The 25,418-nt window shown below is 37.5% G+C and overlaps 1 protein-coding gene across 1 annotated transcript in view; it reads right to left on the bottom strand.

Moving 5' to 3' along the window:
• cdk2ap2 (cyclin dependent kinase 2 associated protein 2) overlaps nucleotides 1-13,232 on the bottom strand; it is a 32,671-nt gene extending 19,439 nt beyond the window's left edge. The window contains exons 1-2 of the mRNA XM_061984417.1: nucleotides 13,133-13,232; nucleotides 1,045-1,200 (exon numbers count right to left, since the gene is read on the bottom strand). Coding sequence (XP_061840401.1) covers nucleotides 1,045-1,099 — 55 coding nt within the window. The 5' untranslated portion in view covers nucleotides 1,100-1,200; nucleotides 13,133-13,232. The remainder of the gene's footprint in view (nucleotides 1-1,044; nucleotides 1,201-13,132) is intronic.
• Nucleotides 13,233-25,418: the final 12,186 nt, after the last annotated feature.

The raw sequence follows: 25,418 nt of genomic DNA on the forward strand, positions 1-25,418 counted from the left end.
GTTAAAATTATTGCCAGAAAAGATGTCAATGTAATATTAAAAAGGGAAAAATCTTTTTTCAAGGACAACAGGAGACGGCAGAGAAGATGAAACATACTTATTGATTACCTCATGGACAAGAACATTATGAGGGAACATTCTACAGTTGGACAAATAAAGTCATACTGTCCTGACAAAGGATTAATACTGTAGTAGGAGAAAAAACACTTGACCAAAAAGTTCATTCAAGAAATCTGAATATTGTGAGGGAAAAGTAGCAATTTTGAGGGAATTTGTCATAATATTACTAGAAATGTCAGAGAATTATAAGAATAATGTCATATATTACAAAAAAAAAATCTATCCTTTCATTGTCATGTTACCGGAAAATATAAAATGACATTAAAAGTTGAATTATTGCCATAAAAGATGTCCAATATGGGAGAACATGTAATACAACTATTTGTATTCTTCCAAAGAACACATCATATCAGGGAAGACAACAAGTCATAAAGTCCTGAGAAACACTTCATTTACCAACAATGTTGAAGAAAAAATGTGACAATTTGTCATTATATTAGGAGGAAAAGTCAGAAAATGAGAAGAATGTCGTAACTTTCGAAGAAACTGCTTTTTGCCAGAAAGACAAACGTCATAATACCAGAGAATGTAAAACGACAATATTGTCAGAAAATGTCATTTTTACAGAAAATGTAATATTACAAAGGGAAAAAATATTTGTCAAAGACAACAGGAGACGGCAGAGAAGATGCAAACATACTTATTGATTACCTCATGGACATTAACATTATGAGGGAACAGTTCAGACTTGGTCAAATAAAGTCATACTGTCCTGACAAAGGATTGATTAATACTGTAGTAGGAGAACACTTTTCAATTGACCAAAAGGTTAATACAAGAAGTCTGAACATTATTTGTCCTGATATTAGGAGAAAAGGTCAGACATTTATGAGAACAATGTGGTCCTTTTCAGACAAAATGCACTATGAGAAAGAGATCATTAATGATAACAGTGGATCAAAGTGAGTGTTGTTGACAACGAACCAGGAGGCGTGTGGTTGGAGCCAGACGGAGCAGGAGCTATAGGTTTGTAACTCATGGCGATGTCCAGCGGCAACTCCCCGTATGCGGCGCCACTTCCCTCGGGCCTGTCCAGCCGGTGTTGATACAGCTTTACTGCTGGTGATGAGCTCCTAGGAGCTGAGGAGACATCATCCTCAGTCACAAATACGTCTGAGGATTTCTTTTCAGACACAACTTCCTCCAGGCATGAAGATGGCAGCAATTAAGACTTAAGTGGGGGTAGTTAAATCAGCATCATTGAGACTCAAGCCTCTTTTCTGGGTGTTTAGCAAAGTGCACCCAATACCACACGCCAGGGCTCACTTTGATAAAGAAGGTGAGAAATACTATTGAACTCAAGCTAAGTCCTCTTCATCCTACTCCTTCTTTGCCAACAACTCTTTATTAAGTGCTTATTAGGGCCCGCATGGCCCATTGCAAAAGGGAGTCCTTATGCAATGGGACATAAGGACCTATTGAATTTCTAAGGTTTTATTATTATTATTATTATTATTCTTCCGCAACTTTGCGCTGTAATTTGACCCCCTTAACATACTTCAAAACTCACCAAATTTACACACACATCAGTAATATACAGCAAAACTTTTTATCAAAAAACCAAACCTCAAAACTCAAAAGTACGCTCTAGCGCCCCCTACGAAAAAAAAAAAACTAGACTGCCTGTAACTCCCACTGGGAAGGTCGGAGAGACATGAAACAAAAACCTTTATGTAGGTGTGACTTAGACCTAGATTTCATAATAGTATATTCTCGGGCAAAAATCAACAGGAAGTTGGAAATTCCCCCTTCAAGACAAAAAAGTACTAAAAACAGTAACTTTTGCCTCTTTGAGCTGTATTTTCACCCTCTTAACATGCTTCAAAACTCACCAAACTGAACACACACATCAGGACTGGCAAAAATTGCGATCTAATAAAAAAACCTAACCCCAAATCTCAATATTGCGCTCTAGCGCAATTTTTGAATAAAACGCAGAAAAAACTGCTCCTCGGAAGAAAAAAATGACAAAACTGCCTGTAACTCCCACTGGGAAAATCAGAGAGACATGAAACAAAAACCTCTATGTATGTCTCACTTAGACCTACATTTCATATATTGACAACCCCCAGCAAAAATCAACAGGAAGTTTGCAATTCCCCCTTCAAAACATTTTTTTTTTTTATAAACCGGTCACTTCTCTTCAAACATTATCTCCTCTGAGCGCGTTTGTCGTATCAGCTTCAAAATAACACAGGAGAGAGATTGAACCCTTCCAAATAAAAGTTATCGAAATAATTTTTCTAACTGCTCCAGTTTTGATTTTATGAGCCTTCAAAGAACCGCTGCGCTGATGCTGCTGCGCTGCTGTTTTTTTAAGATGGCTGCTTAAAAGCAGGAAGCACCAACGTGCCCACACAATGCAGACAAGGTAGGTACACTAGACAAAAGTCTTGGGACACTTCAGACTAAAAGTAGACAAAAGTATTGGGACACTTGGGACTAAAACTTGACAAAAGTATTGGGACACTTAGGACTAGCACCTGCCAAATACGCGGGCCCGACCAATGCTGCTTGCAGCTTTAATTTATCCAATTCTTTATTCACTCACATGCATTTGGAAATATTCTTTGTAGAAAAAAGTACAATCATTTTCTATAAAATGCGTTTTTTTCTGTATTTTGAGGTGTCTGGAATGGAGGAATTGGATTGTTTGGGAAAATTGCAGCAAAAACCAAAGGACTAAAGTATTAGTAAAAAAAAAAATGTATGTACAATTTATAAAAGATTAGGAGAAAAATGTAAATATTAACAGGAGAAACTATAAATATTTTGAGAAAAAAAACGAAATCGTACGAGACAAATGTTTAATTGTTGGTGGGAAAAAAAGGATTATGAGAAATAAGTTGTAAGAGTACAACATTGGGACCAAAATGATCAGTTTTTATTGTCACAGTTTTGTATTTTTACACATATTGAAATATTTTAACCATGTTTTATTTAAAAAAAAAAAATATATATATATATATATCATTATAGTAAGTTGTCAAACTTTCTTGGCAGAAAAATTTTCATTTTTTCCCCCCAATTTGTAAAAGTTTTACAATGTTTATTTTTATTGATGAAGGCAAATGGAGTGTTCACTTTCTGTTATAGGCAGCTTTGTCTTTGTTAATAAACTTGTAAAAAAAAACACCTAAATCATTTAAAAACAGTATAGAATATGGATGTAACGGTAAAAGGTATAATTATAAACCTTGGTAAAATTCCAGACCATTAGCAATACCGTTTAAATTTTTCGAAAAACATTACTTATTAATGCTTTTTAGGCAACCCTGCTCATTTCCTGGAAACAAGAGTTGCGGCATGCGCACTAGCGCCGTTTGGCTTGAGAAAACATGGCGGAAAGCAACTAGACAGACAGAGCTCCGGAGAATTACCCTCCGAGTAAATGGAGCCGGCCGCTTCAGTCTGGGCGTGTGTTTAGGAGCACTCTGCCGTTATTAGACGGCGTCAGGTGTGGACAATATTGGAGACATGTGTCCTACCCTAAAAGTGTACCGTGGAGGAGAAAAATCTTAATTTTCTTACCACAGCGTCCTTCACTCAGCTGCTGTGACTGAGAGTTAATGATGTGAGGAAACATGCAGGAACGTTGTCACAACTTGTTTATAAAGTCTTTACTCGTCCTATATTTGACTACTTTAACACTGTCAATGCTCCAAAAACATTAATATAAATGTTTTGTCATCTCATGGAACTGAACGCAGGCTGTCAACACGCTGAGTTGTCAGTGAGGCACGAAGATTGTGTATTAGACGAGAGAGTTTATTTTATTAGGGCCCGCATGGCCCATTGCATAAGGACTCCCAAAGGGAGTCCATATGCAATGGGACATAAGGACCTATTGAATTTGTAAGGTTTTATTCTTTATTCTTCCGCCGCCACATTAAACTGTAATTTGACCCCCTTAACATGCTTCAAAACTCACCATATTTGACCCACACATCAGGACCTGCGAAAATTGCCTTTTTTTAAAAAAAAAACCGAACCACAAAACTCAAAATTGCGCTCTAGCGCCTCCTAGGAAAAAAACAAACTAGACTGCCTGTAACTTCCACTAGGAAGGTCGGAGAGACATGAAACAAAAACCTCTATGTAGGTCTGACTTAGACCTACATTTCATAATAGTACATTCTCGGGCTAAAATCAACAGGAAGTTGGCAATTCCCCCTTCAAGACAAAAAAGTACTAAAAACAGTCACTTTTGCCTCTTTGAGCTGTAATTTGACCCCCTTAACATGCTTCAAAACTCACCAAACTGAACGCACACATCAGGACTGGCAAAAATTGTGATCTAATAAAAAAACCTAACCCCAAATCTCAAAATTGTGCTCTAGCGCAATTTTTTAATAAAACGCACAAAAAACTGCTCCTCGGATGAAAAAACTGACAAAACTGCCTGTAACTCCCACTGGGAAGGTCGGAGAGACATGAAACAAAAACCTCTATGTAGGTCTCACTTAGACCTACGTTTCATAAATTGACAACCCCCAGCAAAAAACAACAGGAAGTTTGCTATTCCCCCTTCAAAACAACATTTTTGTAAAAACCGGTCACCTTTCTTCAAAATCTGCAAAAAACAACAGGAAGTTTGCTATTCCCCCTTCAAAACAACATTTTTGTAAAAACCGGTCACCTTTCTTCAAAATCTATCTCCTCTGAGCGCGTTTGTCGTTTCGGCTTCAAACTAACACAGGAGAGAGATTAAACCCTTGTGTATAAAATAACAGAACGGCGTTTTAATACCTGCTCCGGTTTTGATTTTATGACCCTTCAAAGACCCGCTGCGCTGATGCTGCTGCGCTGCTGTTTTTTAAAGATGGCTGCTTAAAAGCAGGAAGCACCAGCGTGCCCACACAATGCAGACAAGGTAGGTACACTAGACAAAAGTATTGGGACACTTAGGACGACAACTGGACAAAAGTATTGGGACACTTGGGACTACAACTTGACAAAAGTATTGGGAAACTTGGGACTAAAACTTGACAAAAGTTTTGGGCCACTTGGGACTAAAACTTGACAAAAGTATTGGGACACTTGACTACAACTTGACATAAATATTGGGACACTTCGGATTACCACTGGACAAAAGTATTGGGACACTTAGGACTAAAACTTGACAAAAGTATTGGGCCACTTGGGACTAAAACTTGACAAAAGTATTGGGACACATAGAACTACCACTGGACAAAAGTATTGGGACACTTAGGACTAAAACTGGACAAATGTTTTGGGACACTTAGGACTAAAACTGGACAAAAGTATTGGGACACTTAGGATTAAAACTTGACAAATGTATTGGGACACTTAGGACTACAACTTGACAAAAGTATTGGGACACTTACTACTAAAACTGGACAAAAGTATTGGGACACTTAGGACTAGCACCTGCCAAATATGCGCGCCCGACCAATGCTGCTTGCAGCTTTAATTTTTTGTATTGTTCTTGGCCAATCTGTTGCACTGGTGTTGTAGGGAAGAACACATCTTATTTGACTTTAACTTCATTAGTCGAACAGCTTTGTCTTTTCATATTGATATCAAAAAGTACACACCATGTTTTTTTTTTTTTACATTACTTGTGTTTTTTTTTCCATTTCACAAAGTTATTAGTAAAAACCATTCATGTGACATGGCGTTTTGTTAATGTTTTATAGTGTATAGTTAATTATATACAACATAATTCTGCTCAATCTCTTAATAGATCTGTCCTGATACAGCATGTACATATGTAAATGTACACAATTTTAATAAAAATACCTCTCTATGTGAAAATGTAAATATAAAGACAAAGTCATCATGTAACGAGAAAAAGTAATGAACAAAAACAAATATGTTTTTAAATGGATGACGTTTATCTGTAGCGTCTTTATTAGACATTACAAATTACATGATAGCATCGCGTTACCTAACATAATGAATAATTGTGATTAATATAGGTGATTTCAATATTTTTATTAGACATTTCAAATTACATGATAGCATCGCGTTACCTAACATAATAATTGTGTTTAATAATGGTGATAAAAATAATCATGACTAGTATTTTGCCCATAATTGTGTAAGACTAGATCTCATATATGAACACTATTTTTATCCATATGGACAAAAAGTGCAGTTACCTCTTATGTCCACAAGGTGCCATTTTGCACAATTTTAACATGTATTTTTATTTATGTATGCAATTATTTTGTTTCTGCCATATTACTTTATAATGCTCATGCTGCTTTCATATGCACATTTAATTTCTACTTTAGTGTTATTTACAATAATATTTCTTCTCCAAAGGAAATAATTTTGAATGTGTTTTTTAAAAACAAAACTTGGTTAAAATATTTCGGTATAATTACTTTTTGTGCACATTTGAAAATATTACTGTAATAATGATAACCGTGATAATTTTGGTCAAAACAACTCTGAAAAAAAGTTTCAATACCGTGACATCTCTAGTATAGAACGATCACTCTGTTGAATTGAATCTCTTATTTGCTCAGACTGTTATGTGTTTATACAAGTTTAGATCGGGGTATGTCATTTATTCATTGGGAAAGACGTTAATGTCTCTTGTTTTCATGCTGATGAGCTGGTGCTAAGTCAGGCTGTGAGTTTATCAAAGTGCCGTTACCAGTCATAGTTTTTCGATAATTTGACTTTGAAACAGCAATACTAACCGTCAGTTTTACTGCGGTTATCATTAATACCCTTGATTGTTACCAAAAAAAGACTGAATTTACCATCAAAAAATGTTGAATAGTATGAGAGAAATTAAGATTTTTGTGAGAAAAAAGGCCCAAAAAATGTCAGAAAAAAGTGAATACCACAAGAAAAAAAAAGTTTGAATATCATGAAAAAAGTTGTACCGTATTTTCCGCACTATTAGCCGCACCTAAAAACCACAAATTTACTCAAAAGCTGACAGTGCGGCTTTTAACCCGGTGCGCTTTATATATGGATTAATATTACGATTCATTTTCATAAAGTTTCGATCTCGCAACTTCGGTAAACAGCCGCCATCTTTTTTCCCGGTAGAACAGGAAGCGCTTCTTCTTCTACGCAAGCAACCGCCAAGGTAAGCACCCGCCCCCATAGAACAGGAAGCGCTTCTTCTTCTACTGTAAGCAACCACCCGCCCGCGTAGAAGAAGAAAAAGCGCGCGGATATACCGTACGTTTCATTTCCTTTGTGTTTACATCTGTAAAGACCACAAAATGGCTCCTACTAAGCGTCAGGGATCCGGTTCATGAAAAGACGCAATCTCTCCATCCGCACACGGATTACTATTTCACAGCAACTGATATTCCTGTGAACCGCACTGTGGATACAACGGGAGCACGTACGGTGAATATTCGCACCACAGGGAATGAGAAGTCATCCTTCACTGTGGTTCTAGCTTGCCATGCTAATGGCCAGAAACTTCCACCCATGGTGATATTCAAAAGGAAGACCTTGCCAAAAGAGACCTTTCCAGCCGGCGTCATCATAAAAGCTAACTCGAAGGGATGGATGAAGAAAAGATGAGCGAGTGGTTAAGGTAAGTTTAAGTTTACGCGAAGAGGCCGGGTGGCTTTTTTCACGCAGCTCTGTCCATGTTGATATACGTATGTTTGTGATTGCACATTTGCGTACATTTTGGGAGTGAACAGAGTTGTTAGAACGCTGGTTTTTAATATATTATTAAAGTTTGACTGACCTATCTGACTGTTTTTTTGACATTCCTTTAGCGCAGTTAGATGCGGCTTACAACACCGGGCGGCTTATAGGTGGACAAAGTTTTGAAATATGCCGTTCATTGAAGGCGCGGCTTATAACCCAGGGCGCCTTATGGTGCGGAAAATACGGTAATAGGACAAAGTAAAAAGTCAAAACATTACCAGGAAATATATGACTATGAACAGTAAACAGCAGAGGTGGTTAGTAACGGTCTACACAATTACTCCCTTAAATTTATTTTTGGGAAAAATTGTACCAAACAGTACTTTTTACTTTTACTTGAGTACTTTTGTGAAGAGGAAACGCTACTTTTACTCTGTTACATTCCAATCGCTACATTTATTTATATCATCATCATAGTTATCCATAATATATTGATTACTGCTTGTAAGACAACTAAAAAAAAAACAGCTATATTCCACACAGTAATCTGTATTAGTATTTCAACCTACAAAATTCCACTTCTGACTCGGCATAAGCTGATATTCAAAGAGTCAATTAACCGGACAATAAATGAAAATGAAGCCGGTAAGTTTGCCAGTCTCGATAATCGCCATATGTATGCGTTGTTATGGTTACAAGAGCGGTCACTTGGTTTCAGCAGCTGCGGGAGTTTGTGCGACAAATATACGGCAAAAATGATAACCACTATAAAACTCCTGATGGTTAGCTTTACTGTTTTAAATTAAAATGATCGAAAAACCGTGATTGATAACCACATGCTAGCTTGCTAGTTAGCTTAACTGCTAACATGTTAACAAGAAACATTAACGTCTTTCCCCATGAAGAACAGTCATTCATCAATCTAAACTTGTATAAACACATTACTGTCCATGTAACTGATTTATAGTATTCACATTGCCAATAAAGTATATAGCGGCTATTTATTTTAGTTATTAAATAAATGGTTAAAATATTTTAGTGTGTGTATAATCACTTTTTGAGCACATTAAATAATAACACAATAATAACGATTTTGATAGCAATAACTTGATTTTGCCATTTTATTTATTGTTTAGTCATTATGGTTGTGTTTTTATTTTCAAGTGCAAAATTTTGCTTACAGACAGTATATTTTATTTGTTTTATTAGGGCCCGCAATGGCCCATTGCAAAAGGACTCCCACAGGGAGTCCTTATGCAATGGGACATAAGGACCTATTGAATTTCTAAGGTTTTATTATTATTATTATTATTATTATTCTTCCGCAGCTTTGCGCACTACTTTGACCCCCTTAACATGCTTCAAAACTCACCAAATTTTACACACACATCAGTAATATACGGCAAAACTTTTTATCAAACAACCAAACCTCAAAACTCAAAATTGCGCTCTAGCGCCCCCTAGAAAGAAAAAAAAACTAGACTGCCTGTAACTCCCACTAGGAAGGTCGGAAAAACATGAAACAAAATCCTCTATGTAGGTCTGACTTAGACCTAGTTCTCATAATTGTACATCCTCGGGCTAAAATCAACAGGAAGTTGGCAATTCCCCCTTCAAGACAAAAAAGTACTAAAAAAAGTCACTTTTGCCTCTTTCAGCTGTAATTTGACCCCCTTAACATGCTTCAAAACTCACCAAACTGAACACACACATCAGGACTGGCTAAAACTGTGATGTAATGAAAAAACCTAACCCCAAATCTAAAAATTGTGCTCTACAGCAATTTTTTCATAAAACGCACAAAAAACTGCTCCTCGGATGAAAAATCTGACAAAACTGCCTGTAACTCCCACTGGGAAGGTCGGACAGAGATGAAACAAAAACCTCTATGTAGGTCTCACTTAGACCTACATTTCATAAACTGACAACCCCCAGCTAAAATATACAGGAAGTTTGCTATTCCCCCTTCAACACAATATTTTTGTAAAAACCCGTCACCTTTCTTCAAACATTATCTCCTCTGAGCGCGTTTGTTGTTTCGGCTTCAAACTAACACAGGAGAGAGATTGAACCCTTCTGATTAAAAGTTGGTGAAAGAGTTGTGATACCTGCTCCGGTTTTGATTTTATGACCCTTCAAAGACCCGCTGCACTGATGCTCCTGCTGTGCTGTTTTTTTAAGATGGCTGCTTAAAAGCAGGAAGCACCAACGTGCCCACACAATGCAGACAAGGTAGGTACACTAGACAAAAGTCTTGGGACACTTCAGACTAAAAGTAGACAAAAGTATTGGGACACTTAGGACTAGCACCTGCCAAATACGCGGGCCCGAACAACGCTGCTTGCAGCTTTAATTTAACTTGATATTGAAAAGTTTACATTTCATCCATCCATCCATTTTCTACCGCTTGTCCCTTTTGGGGTCGCGGGGGGTGCTGGAGCCTATCTCAGCTGCATTCGGGCGGAAGGCGGCGTACACCCTGGACAAGTCGCCACCTCATCACAGTATCACATGACAATGTTAAAATATACGAGAAATGTTGCATTTGAAAGGCTATACTTGCATTGTTATGTATTATCATTACTACATCATTGGTTAATTTGGTCTCCCCAAAAAATAACGGCAATAATATCGTTTATCGACAATAACCTGTCAGTCAATATATCGTCGAGCAAAACTTGGCTTACTTCCAACTAGAGGAAACCTGCCGCGGTAAGTTGTAGATGTTTCAGTTGCGCATATGCTAACACCAGACATCTTATTCAGGCTATGTCTACACTAAGCCGGATTACCCCTTAAATAATCATTATTTAGCCTAATCCTCGTTTCAGCCACACTAAACCCCTCCTCGGATATTTTTTTACACGGGTAAGTGCTGCGTGTATTTCTTGACTCTCGGCTCTTAGCTTTGTATGGACTCATTGATCGTTTACAAACGGAGTTCGGAGAGGAAGTGACGCCAGAAAGACCACGCCCCACACAGGAAGTGACGTTAGAAAGCCATTGCAGCTACTTGGGATACAACACTTCTCAGACGGCAAGAGAACTTTCCAATGTCCGGGTCAGCTGTGATTCCACTTAGCGAAAAACTTTGTCCATTTGTCGAAGGAGAGACAACGAGAATGCGAGCTCCCGTGGATGTGATTAAAAAAAGGTAGCGTGTGCTTTGTATTACCTGGCCGTCGAGGGAAGACTACGGAAAACGGCGAATGCTTTTGGACTGTATCAGTTATTGTCCGCCATGTATGTTGTGGACTCAAAGTCTAGGTCCAGAGTATATAAAGTCACCAAAAAGGAATGGACAATGAAGGTGAAGGCATCTACATCCCTAGTTTGATTGTTGTAAAAATGTTTCCGTGTCTAATAAAGATTTGATTAATTTATGATGTCTCAGGTGTGATTCACTACAATATTGCCCCACGGCGCACTGGATTCCAGTTCATTGAAATACCACAACACTGGATATTGTTCAGATAAGTTACATTTAAGAACTTGACACAACCCCATACCTGCCAACTTTTGAAATCAGAAAAACCTAGTAGCCAGGGTCCAAGGGCCGCAGGCCCCGGTAGGTCCAGGACAAAGTCCTGGTGGAGGGTTCAGGGCTTCGCCCCCCGACGCAAAATGATTATTAGCATTCAGACAGGTTAAAATGTTGCTGAAACCATCACTTTTCTATCAGTCACAGTGACTTTTCAAAACAAAAATATTACAGCAAAAATCATATGGGTTGATTGGCATGTTTATTCTGTAAGCTAACTTCAATAGTTTGAAATTCTTTTGACAGTTAATGCCAGTTATCCTGTCAACCTTTCACAAGACTTCAATTTGTTAATTGAAAGTATAAACATTATAAACACTTTTTACAGTAAACAAATGGTAAAACAGTACTAAACAATTCCATTAAAAAAAAAATTGGTGTCATTATTAACTTTCTGTCCAAGCTTGTAAAATCTACTGTCTTGTTCAATTGTAAAAAATATTCTGTGCCTAAAATTCACATTTCTATCACAATTATCATACTGTAAACATGGTAAGCTAACTTCATTAAAATTAATAGTCCTGTCAATAGCATGGAATTACAATTCAAATGTAGTTTTTTTGTAAGCCTTTCAAAAGAATTCAAAATATGAATTAAAAGGACTCTATAGTAATATAAAGCGAATTTTTCTGGACATTATCATGCAAGAAAAGTTTATTTTTGGGACCGCCATCACCACGTAATGATTTTTAAAGGTTGCATTACAAACATTTAACTGTCCCATGTGATCAGCCAGTGCGATTGGAAATCCATGCTCAATTATTGCCTCCGTAAATAAAACTTCGGCATTTATCACATCCAAAGAATCTGTTTGGGCGACGAAAAACGTTGAAAGTTTTCCACTTGTATCGCTAGCAACGGCATTAGACTTGTGTTTTTTTGTCCCAACGTGGTCTTTTACATCGCTAATTCCTCCGTGTCCGATCGAAACATCTTGTCTGCACAAGGTGCAATTCGCGTAGTTTTCACCCTTTTTTTTTTTTTTTAATTAATGAAAAAACTTATTTTTTTATCACTGCAACCGTAACCCGGAATAGGTTGATGAAAACCGTACGAATTACGGGAAAATCGGAGTAGTTGGCAGGTATGCAACCCCTATTTTCAACAGTCTGCTCATTTGAGCAGGAAAACGCTGAACATCATCTTTGTTTTCTACCTGTCAACTGTCGGTTTAGCATCTTTGTTTTCTACCGGTCAACTGTCGGTTTAGCATCTTTGTTTTCAACCTGTCAACTGTCGGTTTAGCATCTTTGTTTTCTACCTGTCAACTGTCAGTTTAGCATCTTTGTTTTCTACCTGTCAACTGTCGGTTTAGCATCTTTGTTTTCTACCTGTCAACTGTCGGTTTAGCATCTTTGTTTTCTACCTGTCAACTGTCAGTTTAGGCTGCTCGCCGGCTCCTCGTCACCACTTCAAGATGGCGGCCCAATTTCTCGTGTCACAGCAGCCAATGCTGCGACTACTTATAACATGTCTATGCATTTAAGGGCAGACCACGTGACACTTGAGGAAATGACCGCTGGTTGATTGCCAAACGACGTCAGCGCCTTTTAAAGTGCAAGTTTTTGGTTTCCGCTGCCGTACGACGTGATGGTTAAGTGATTGAGACAGTTAGAAAAAGGCATTTGTGTGTGAAAAGTCACCGTTATTCGCACCCCGAGGAGCGCTCAATGAAACGTTAGCTTAGCAGGAAGCTAGCATGCTAAATGTAGCTTAGCTTTCGCCGGTTAGCACAACAATGTGAGAACACGCCGGAACTGCGGCGCCGGCTCAGTTATACGAGGAAAAGACAAATAGTCGACCACTGTAGTTCTGAACTACCTTTATGACCATTGAACGGTAGGGGAATTATCGTCATATCGTGTTTCTGCGTACCTTTTTTAAGCAGAGAGAATATCCTCTGAGGGACGCGAGTGCTCTTCCGTGAGGTGAAGACTGCGCGTGCGCAGCAGCTTATCGCCGGTTTATTGTAGAACGTTCCAAGCCACGCCATTGGTCGATCCATTGACCAATGACGAGGCTCTAAAGTTGAAAAAAACGATGAATGGAGTAGATGAGGTTTACGGCTCCATCCTTTTTTAGGGCCCGCATCAGGGCCGGCCCGTGGCAAATGCTAAGGGCGCCGTCCATCAGGGGGCGCCACGCCAGTGCCACAAATGTTGGAGAAAAAAAAAAAAAAGAAAAAAAAGTTGGTATTATTATTTCTAAATACAAAAAATAATCCCACGTTAATTAAAATGCAAAGTAAAGCCTATTTAATAGAAATATTATTTGTTACAACATTGCGCCCCCCGCACGGTGCGCCCCCTCCCTTCCCGTATCATGACTCTTTGTGGACGTCACCACATCAAAAAATCAACACAAGATGTCAAAACGGCCAAAACTGTCAGGTGCCCAGGGAAGAAAAAAGAGAAAAGAAGAGGAGAAACGAGAAAAGACAAGAGGTAGCAGGTAGGTAGCGTTAGCCTACATGAAATTATTTGTCTGTTACAGAATGTGATAGTAACCTGGCTTTTTAGCATTAAGCTAATGTTACATGATTCGGCAATTGCTAATCAATACATAGCTAGTTCTGTTTTAACGTCGGGTTAATATTGTGGAGGGGGCTAAATTGTTATGGAAAATAATAATGTAACGTTAGGTAATTACAGTACTCCCACCTTACATTCCTCAGGGACATTTGTATTAGATCTTTTAAGCAGGTGTTTTTTGTTTACATTGTTATTGCATTCTGGTTAGCTAATGTTTGCCCTGCAGGTAATAGTCACTTTTCCACCCCTTTATATATTAGGTATAGTTGTAAGTAAAAAAAAAAAGGTCAAAGACAAAGCTATTCGGTTTCTTGTGAGTATATACACTTCACTGCCGATGTGGGGGGGCGCCACCTAAAATCTTGCCTAGGGCGCCAGATTGGTTAGGGCCGGGCCTGGCCCCCAATGGGACATAAGGACCTATTGAATTTGTAAGGTTTTATTCTTTATTCTTTATTCTTCCGCCGCCACATTAAACTGTAATTTGACCCACTTAACATGCTTCAAAACTCACCATATTTGACCCACACATCAGGACCTGCGAAAATTGCCTTTTTAAAAAAAAAAACGAACCACAAAACTCAAAATTGCGCTCGAGCGCCCCCTAGGAAAAAAAACAACTAGACTGCCTGTAACTCCCACTAGGAAGGTCGGAGAGACATGAAACAAAAACCTCTATGTAGGTCTGACTTAGACCTACATTTCATAATAGTACATTGTCGGGCTAAAATCAACAGGAAGTTGGCAATTCCCCCTTCAAGACAAAAAAGTACTAAAAACAGTAACTTTTGCCTCTTTGAGCTGTAATTTGACCCCCTTAACACGCTTCAAAACTCACCAAACTGAACGCACACATCAGGACTGTCAAAAATTGCGATCTTATAAAAAAACCTAACCCCAAATCTCAAAATTGCGCTCTAGCGCAATTTTTGAATAAAACGCAGAAAAAACTGCTCCTCGGAAGAAAAAAATGACAAAACTGCCTGTAACTCCCACTGGGAAGGTCGGCATGAAACATAAACCTCTATGTAGGTCTAACTAAGACCTACATTTCATAAATTGACAACCCCCAGCAAAAATCAACAGGAAGTTTGCTATTCCCCCTTCAAAACAAAATGTTTGTAAAAACCGGTCACCTTTCTTCAAACATTATCTCCTCTGAGCGCGTTTGTTGTTTCGGCTTCAAACTAACACAGGAGAGAGATTGAACCCTTCTGATTAAAAGTTGGCGAAAGAGTTTTGATACCTGCTCCGGTTTTGATTTTATGACCCTTCAAAGAACCTCTGCGCTGATGCTGCTGTTCTTTCAAGATGGCTGCTTAAAAGCAGGCAGCACCAGCGTGCCCACACAATGCAGACAAGGTAGGTACACTACACAAAAGTATTGGGACAATTCGGACTAAAAGTAGACAAAAGTATTGGGACACTTATGACTACCACTGGACAAAAGTATTGGGACACATAGCACGAAAACTGGACAAAAGTATTGGGACACTTGGGACTACAACTTGACAAAAGTATTGGGACACTTATGACTACCACTGGACAAAAGTATTGGGACACTTATGAGCAAAACTGGACAAAAGTATTGGGACACTTACACTGCACAAAAGTATTGGGACACTTAGGAATACCACTGGACAAAAGTATTGGGACACCTACACTGGATAAAAGTATTGCGACACTTAGGACTACAACTTGACAAAAGTATTGGGACACTTAGGACTAAAACTGGACAAAAGTATTGGGACACTTAGGACTAGCACCTGCCAAATATGCGGGCCCGACCAACGCTGCTTGCAGCTTTAATTTTTATTTATTTTTTATCCAGGACATAATCTCTGGTAGCAGTTATGGGAGAATTAAAACGTACATTATTTATTGTGAAAATGTTTAATTTAAATGTAATTTGTCTCTTGAATTGTAAACATTCCATAAGGGGATGTCATACCCTCAAAGTACAGGAATTTGGTGCTTTGAACCATAAAAAAAGAAAATAAGTCATACTTGCCAACCCTCCCGAATTTTCCGGGAGACTCCCGAAATTCAGCGCCTCTCCCGAAAACCTCCCGGGACAAATATTCTCCCGAAAATCTCCCGATTTTCAGCCGGAGCTGGAGGCCACGCCCCCTCCAGCTCCATGCGGACCTGAGTGAGGACAGTCTTTTTTCACTACGGGAGGACAACAGGGTGACAAGAACTAAATCATCCAGACTAGAGATACATTGTATTATTATGTTTATCTTACCTAAAAATAAATAGATATTTATTAATTTAAAAAAAAAAAAAAAAAACTACATTTTTACTATATTTTGCTAAAAACATCAAAATTAATTGTATTTTATTTTTTATTTTTTCTGACTCCTTATTACATCCACCCATAGAATTTTACATTAAAATAAACATATTTGAAATACTTAATTTTAAATTATCATAATAATTCATTTAAAATGACCATGTTTAATTATTAAAATAATTGCTTGTTTATCAACAACTTTAGCATTTTATTCATTACATTTTGAAGCTCTCAGAACCATAGTTATGTTATATTCCTTAATATTTATTTATGCAAGTTTAAAGTATCAATTATCTAAACACAGTTTTGTTTGCATATTTTCAGGATATATATATATATATATATATATATATATATATATATATATATATATATGTATGAAATACTTGACTTGGTGAATTCTAGCTGTCAATATACTCCTCCCCTCTTAACCACGCCCCCAACCACGCCCCGCCCCACCCCCGACCACGCCCCCACCCCCCACCTCCCGAAATCGGAGGTCTCAAGGTTGGCAAGTATGAAATAAGTAAACATTTGAATAAATAAATCATTAAGTACTACTTTAACCGAGGGTTTATAAATGTCGCCTGTACTGTATAAAACTACAAAATAACAAACACGGAGGCTCCAGTTTTACACGAGGACCACTTTATTTATTTATTTATTTATTTATTTTATTATTATTTTTTTAACTTTTATTTATAAATTTCAACATTTACAAACAGACAAGAAACAATCAAAATAAGTACACAAATAGTACAAAAGAGTACAAAAAGAGTACAAAGCAGCGCCAGGGGGTTATAAATTCAAAGTAACTAAAATAGAATGCAAAAAAAAATTGTATATATAAAATAAACAAAGTGCAAAGCCACAGGCAGGCTCACTCAATTATAATAACTTAAATTTGGAACACAGCATCATCGTTTTCACAGCTTTTTGGCTGTTAGAGGTAGAGAGTGTTTTAATGTAGAGTTCTAATTTTTATTTGTATTTTTTTCTTTTCTTTTTTTGTATTTTTTATTTATTTATTTATTTTCTTTTCTTCTTCTTTTCTTTTTTTCTTTCAAAACCTCCGCTCCACTATATCGTGTCATTACTTCCGCTCTTAGCGCCTTCAAAATAAGAGCTCAAGGCATCTACTGTATAACAGCGTATAACAGCAACTTAACATCGCAAAGAGGAAAGCCCATAAAAATAGGTTACACTACTATTAGAATAAAAAGTCATTCACAATTCAGTTGCATGCTCAAAGCTTTGAGTCCCTAGAGAAAAGCGCTATATAAATATAATTCACTTCACTTCACATTTGCACAAAGTATCAGTATCAAAAATCTTTAAACTTGTTTCATTTATATTTTCATACTTGCCAACCCTCCCGAATTTTCCAGGAGACTCCCGAATTCAGCGCCTCTCCCGAAAAACTCCCGGGACAAATATTCTCCCGAAAATCTCCCGATTTTCAGCCGGAGCTGGAAGCCACGCCCCCTCCAGCTCCATGCAGACCTGAGTGAGGACAGCCTTTTTTCATGACGGGAGGACAACAGGGTGACAAGAACTAAATCATCCAGACTAGAGATAAATTGTATTTTATGTTTATTTTACCTAAAAATAAATATATTTATTAATAAAAAAACAAAAAAAAACTAAATACATTTTTACTATATTTTGCTAAAAACATCAAAATTAATTGTATTTTTATTTGTATTTTTTCGTGACTCCTTATTACATCCAGCCATAGAATTATACATTAAAATAAACATATTTGAAATAATTGATTTTAAATTATCATAATAATTCATTTAAAATGACCATATTTAATTATTAAAATAATTGCTTGTTTATCAACAACTTTAGCATTTTATTCATTACATTTTGAAGCTCTCAGAAGCCAAGTTATGTTATATTCCTTAATATTTATTTATGCAAGTTTGAAGTATCAATTATCTAAACACAGTTTTGTTTGCATATTTTCAGGATGTAGATATATATATATATATATATATATATATATATATATGTATGTATGAAATACTTGACTTGGTGAATTCTAGCTGTCAATATACTCCTCCCCTCTTAACCACGCACCCAACCACGCCTCGCCCCCACCCGACCACGCCCCCACCCCCCACCTCCCGAAATCGGAGGTCTCAAGGTTGGCAAGTATGGTATAATACAATGCAAACATTTCAATTTCTGTCACTTTCTCCTGCATCCTCTTTGTTGTGAACGTATCACGCCTGTAAGGTGATTGGCGAAGAAGGAGGAAGCGTTGCTGTTGCGGAAATGAGGAGTGAGGATGGACGTGCGTGTGGAAAGAAGGAGATAAGTTGAGCTGTGTTGGTATAGGTTGCTCAATAAAAGTTTAAAAAGAGCGTCAGACTTGGTGTGCACTTCTTCTGGACGCTACAATTGGTGTCAGAAGTGGGATGAAAGCCTCCCAGTTCGCCTTGCCATCAAACCTGGGAGTCTTCATTGAGGGCGGAACTCCCTCCCTCAAGCTACATTTTTTCTATCTGTGTAAGGACAAAACGTCTTGTCTGAGGGGTGGCCTCAGCCGCGGATGTTATCTTTGTTTTAGCCCGCTAACAGCCAAGGACTTCAAGTACCTCAATGAAGATAAGATGACAGCACGCAGACGAAGCAGAAACAAGGCAATCACAAGGCCCCAGCACATTCCGTCACCTATTGTGCGTACTGGACCTGCTTTGCATGATATATGTGACCACTCCTTTTAGAGGCGGCTTCAGTGATGTTGACTGTGGAACTCCTGAATAAATAGAGGGACGTGGGAGCTGTATCTTAGACATACTTGCCAACCCTCCCGGATTTTCCGGGAGACTCCCGAAATTCAGCGCCTCTCCCGAAAACCTCCCGGGACAAATTTTCTCCCGAAAATCTCCCGAAATTTTCAATATAAAAAAGCGTACCTGCCCAATCACATTATAACTATAGAATGATGGGGGGCGAGTTCTTGGTTTTTTATGTGGGTTTATTGTTAGGCAGTTTCATTAACGTCCTCCCAGCGTGGCAACAACACACAACAACAGCAGTCACTTTTTTGTATACCGTAAAGCAGTTCGTCTGCCGTAAACAGCAATGTTGTGACACTCTTAAACAGGACAATACTGCCATCTAGTGCATTTGATGAAAGCACTTTTGTGCGTGCCACACAGCAATGCATCGTCAGAGAGGGTGTTCAGCATGGTTAGAAAAATAGTGACAGAGAATAGAACAAGGATGGACAATTCAACCCTTAACTCAACAATGAGTAGATGAGTGTTATGTGTTTTTATATGTGTAAATAAATGAACACTGAAATTCAAGTATTTATTATATACATATATATATATGTATATATATATATATATATATATATATATATATATATATATATATATATATATATAAAATAAATACTTGAATACAAGTATTTATTTTATATATATATATATATATATATATATATATATATATATATATATATAAAATAAATACTTGAATTTCAGTGTTCATTTATTTATATATTTATAATATATATATAATAAAATATATATGTTATATATATATGTATATATATATATATATATATATATATATATATATATATATATATATATATATATATATATATATATAGAGTTAGAATTCACTGAACGTCAAGTATTTCTTATATATATATATATATATATATATATATATATATATGAAATACTTGACTTGGTGAATTCTAGCTGTAAATATACTCCTCCCCTTTTAGCCACGCCCCCGTCCCACCCCGACCCCCCCCCCCCCCCACCTCCCGAAATCGGAGGTCTCAAGGTTGGCAAGTATGATCTTAGAGCGTACGGCGAGACTGTGACTAAGTGTGCAGCTCCATGCGTTCGCCTCATGAGCTAAATTGAACTCTGTCTCTGCATGGTTCCTTGCTTCTTGTCTGATTAATAGATGTCATCAGTGTTTGAACCTGACACGCTTTGAGTACCTTGAAGGTAGAAAAGCGCTATACAAGTATAACCCATTTACCATTTACTTTGCCGATTCCACCGGTATGAGACAGAAAGTTGAACTCCTTCTTTTTCTCTATCATCTTGTTGTGGGACATTCATCCTGTTGCCATTTCTAATAGAAAGTAGCGTACAGTTCTAACGTATATCCGTCAGTAGACTCGTTATGGAAGCGCTAAAAACTACCAGTACAACCGAGACGACGGGGAGAAGACACTGTCGAAGTGGAGGCACGTAAGTAAGACGCATCCTAAAGAGACTGTCAGAAAGTGACTTGAAGATGATGTGAAAATAATCATCTATGCAACATTTTGAGCAAAGAACCACCATTACATGTTCTGTAGACCACAAGGAAGTCTTTTACATTTAGAAAAAAAAAAAAAATTGTATGACTGCTTTGATGCACCGTATAAACCGGTGCGCCCTAAAACACGGTACATTCATACTTGCCAACCCTCCCGGATTTTCCGGGAGACTCCCGAAATTCAGCGCCTCTCCCGAAAACCTCCCGGGACAAATTTTCTCCCGAAAATCTCCCGATTTTCAGCCGGAGCTGGAAGCCACGCCCCCTCCAGCTCCATGCGGACCTGAGTGAGGACAGCCTTTTTTTTTATGACGGTAAGACAACAGGGTGACAAGAACTAAATCATCCAGACTAGAGATACATTGTATTATGTTTATCTTACCTAAAAATAAATATGTATTAATAAAAAAAAAAAAAACTAAATACATTTTTACTATATTTTGCTAAAAACATCAAAATTAATTGTATTTGTATTTGTATTTTTCCTGACTCCTTATTACATTCAGCCATAGAATTATACATTAAAATAAACATATTGGAAATAATTAATTTAAAACGACCATATTTAATTATTAAAATAATTGCTTGTTTATCAACAACTTTAGCATTTTATTCATTACATTTTGAAGCTCTCAGAAGCCAAGTTATGTTATATTCCTTAAGATTTATTTATGCAAGTTTGAAGTATCAATTATCTAAACACAGTTTTGTTTGCATATTTTCAGGATGTAGATATATATATATATATATATATATATATATATATATATATATATATATATATATATATATATATGTATGTATATATACAGGTAAAAGCCAGTAAATTAGAATATTTTGAAAAACTTGATTTATTTCAGTAATTGCATTCAAAAGGTGTAACTTGTACATTATATTTATTCATTGCACACAGACTGATGCATTCAAATGTTTATTTCATTTAATTTTGATGATTTGAAGTGGCAACAAATGAAAATCCAAAATTCCGTCTGTCACAAAATTAGAATATTACTTAAGGCTAATACAAAAAAGGGATTTTTAGAAATGTTGGCCAACTGAAAAGTATGAAAATGAAAAATATGAGCATGTACAATACTCAATACTTGGTTGGAGCTCCTTTTGCCTCAATTACTGCGTTAATGCGGCGTGGCATGGAGTCGATGAGTTTCTGGCACTGCTCAGGTGTTATGAGAGCCCAGGTTGCTCTGATAGTGGCCTTCAACTCTTCTGCGTTTTTGGGTCTGGCATTCTGCATCTTCCTTTTCACAATACCCCACAGATTTTCTATGGGGCTAAGGTCAGGGGAGTTGGCGGGCCAATTTAGAACAGAAATACCATGGTCCGTAAACCAGGCACGGGTAGATTTTGCGCTGTGTGCAAGCGCCAAGTCCTGTTGGAACTTGAAATCTCCATCTCCATAGAGCAGGTCAGCAGCAGGAAGCATGAAGTGCTCTAAAACTTGCTGGTAGACGGCTGCGTTGACCCTGGATCTCAGGAAACAGAGTGGACCGACACCAGCAGATGACATGGCACCCCAAACCATCACTGATGGTGGAAACTTTACACTAGACTTCAGGCAACGTGGATCCTGTGCCTCTCCTGTCTTCCTCCAGACTCTGGGACCTCGATTTCCAAAGGAAATGCAAAATTTGCATGGTTGGGTGATGGTTTGGGGTGCCATGTCATCTGCTGGTGTCGGTCCACTCTGTTTCCTGAGATCCAGGGTCAACGCAGCCGTCTACCAGCAAGTTTTAGAGCACTTCATGCTTCCTGCTGCTGACCTGCTCTATGGAGATGGAGATTTCAAGTTCCAACAGGACTTGGCGCCTGCACACAGCGCAAAATCTACCCGTGCCTGGTTTACGGACCATGGTATTTCTGTTCTAAATTGGCCCGCCAACTCCCCTGACCTTAGCCCCATAGAAAATCTGTGGGGTATTGTGAAAAGGAAGATGCAGAATGCCAGACCCAAAAACGCAGAAGAGTTGAAGGCCACTATCAGAGCAACCTGGGCTCTCATAACACCTGAGCAGTGCCAGAAACTCATCGACTCCATGCCACGCCGCATTAACGCAGTAATTGAGGCAAAAGGAGCTCCAACCAAGTATTGAGTATTGTACATGCTCATATTTTTCATTTTCATACTTTTCAGTTGGCCAACATTTCTAAAAATCCCTTTTTTGTATTAGCCTTAAGTAATATTCTAATTTTGTGACACACGGAATTTTGGATTTTCATTTGTTGCCACTTCAAATCATCAAAATTAAATGAAATAAACATTTGAATGCATCAGTCTGTGTGCAATGAATAAATATAATGTACAAGTTACACCTTTTGAATGCAATTACTGAAATAAATCACGTTTTTCAAAATATTCTAATTTACTGGCTTTTACCTGTGTATGTATGAAATACTTGACTTGGTGAATTCTAGCTGTCAATATACTCCTCCCCTCTTTACCACGCCCCCGCCCTCAACCACGCCCCCGTCCCACCCCCGACCACGCCCCCCCACCGCCCCCACCTCCCGAAATCGGAGGTCTCAAGGTTGGCAAGTATGCGGTACATAGGATGTAGTTTGTATTTCCGTAATATAATTATGCCCTCCCTGATTGACAGAATTTAATTTGGCAGATAAGTCAACAGTCATTTAAACTGCAATTCTTTTGGAATTTTGCCTTTCGTTCACAATCATTATTTTATTTTCCTTTATTTTTTTTAATCTATTTTTATAAATCAGTCCAACAAAACAATATACTACAATACAATAACAAAACAATCCTAATTCCAAAACCAGCAACATTCAGAATAGCAATCAACAGAGCAATTGCGAGAACACAAACATGACACAAAACAATCTATAATCACAACCAGTTCACAATCAATATGAGAGACAAAGAACACACGTCTTTTTTTTAGATGATAGATGATGAAAAAACACTTGAAAGATTCGGCTAATGGTAGTCACCGTTGTCGCCTTCAAAGCCTCTAAAACAACTTCAAAATTCTCCATCAATGTACTTGCAGCGTGTATGTCAATCAATCAATCAATCAATCAATGTTTATTTATATAGCCCTAAATCACAAGCCATAACGACATCCGCGGTACAGAGCCCATATATAAATAAAACATGCTGCAAGTACACACATATATATATATATATATATATAATGTAGCAATAGACACCTTCATAACAATATGTAATACGTTCCATATTTACCGTACTTTGATCATTTTAATCAGTGCCAGGGCTGCTTTCTTCAGCGCATTGATTTCAGTTTCCATAGCAGCGCATGTTCCACTTCTGGCAACAAATTTGTCTTCAATGTGTGGACAAAAGAGGATTCACAACCTTATCTTTTTGAAGCCGAATATACATTGCATAGATTTGACTAATGTAAGTCTAAGACTAGATGTGACCAACCTAAGTCTAAGACTAGATGTGACAATCTAAGTCTAAGACTAGACGTAACAATCTAAGTCTAAGACTAGATGTGACCAATCTAAGTCTAAGACTAGATGTAACAATCTAAGTCTAAGACTAGATGTAACAATCTAAGTCTAAGACTAAATGTAACAATCTAAGTCTAAGACTAGATGTGACAATCTAAGTCTAAGACTAGATTTGACTAATGTAAGTCTAAGACTAGATGTGACCAACCTAAGTCTAAGACTAGATGTGACAATCTAAGTCTAAGACTAGATGTAACAATCTAAGTCTAAGACTAGATGTGACCAATCTAAGTCTAAGACTAGATGTAACAATCTAAGTCTAAGACTAGATGTAACAATCTAAGTCTAAGACTAAATGTAACAATCTAAGTCTAAGACTAGATGTGACAATCTAAGTCTAAGACTAGATTTGACTAATGTAAGTCTAAGACTAGATGTGACCAACCTAAGTCTAAGACTAGATGTGACAATCTAAGTCTAAGACTAGATGTAACAATCTAAGTCTAAGACTAGATGTGACCAATCTAAGTCTAAGACTAGATGTAACAATCTAAGTCTAAGACTAGATGTAACAATCTAAGTCTAAGACTAAATGTAACAATCTAAGTCTAAGACTAGATGTGACAATCTAAGTCTAAGACTAGATTTGACAAATGTAAGTCTAAGACTAGATGTGACCAACCTAAGTCTAAGACTAGATGTGACAATCTAAGTCTAAGACTAGATGTAACAATCTAAGTCTAAGACTAGATGTGACCAATCTAAGTCTAAGACTAGATGTAACAATCTAAGTCTAAGACTAGATTTGACTAATGTAAGTCTAAGACTAGATGTGACCAATTTAAGTCTAAGACTAGGTGTGACTAATCTAAGACCAAGCAAAGAGTCCAGGTGAGATGATTGCATGCTCTCAAGACTACAATGACTGACGAATGACAACATTGTAGACATCTTACTAAAAGTGTGTCAAGACGTGGACTATGGTGTGTTTGTTTTCCCGAGATGCAAGTAAAGCTGGACTGGTCATGGCGTGAAGGTAAATACATATTCAATAAGAACGCTCAAAGGAACAAAAAGCGCGCTCAAGGCGGATGTACAAACTTGACTAACGAAACAAAAAGACTTGCACGTGGGCAAAAAAACTGTGAACAATGAAACAAAAACACTAACTGTGGCATTAATAGAAACAACTTACTTGGACATGGCATGAAGTGCGCAGAGGTAGACAGAGTGTGACAGGATGTCACCAGAACGACAAACTGAAAACAATGAACTTAAATACTACAGACATGATTAACTAAAACAGGTGCGTGACTCAAAACGTGAAACAGGTGCGTGACGTGACAGGTGAAAACTAATGGGTTGCTATGGTGACAAACAAGAGTGCACAATGAGTCCAAACGTGGAACAGGTGAAACTAATGGGTAACTATGGAAACAAGACAAGGGAGTGAAAAGCCAGAAACTAAAGAGTCCAATAACTAAACTAAACAAAACATGCCTAAAACAAAACATGATTACACAGACATGACAAAGTGTGTGGAAAAGTAATATTGAGCACTAACTTAGTCCTA

Source organism: Nerophis lumbriciformis, linkage group LG25 (genome assembly GCF_033978685.3).
Source record: "Nerophis lumbriciformis linkage group LG25, RoL_Nlum_v2.1, whole genome shotgun sequence".
Taxonomy (NCBI): Eukaryota; Metazoa; Chordata; class Actinopteri; order Syngnathiformes; family Syngnathidae; genus Nerophis; species Nerophis lumbriciformis.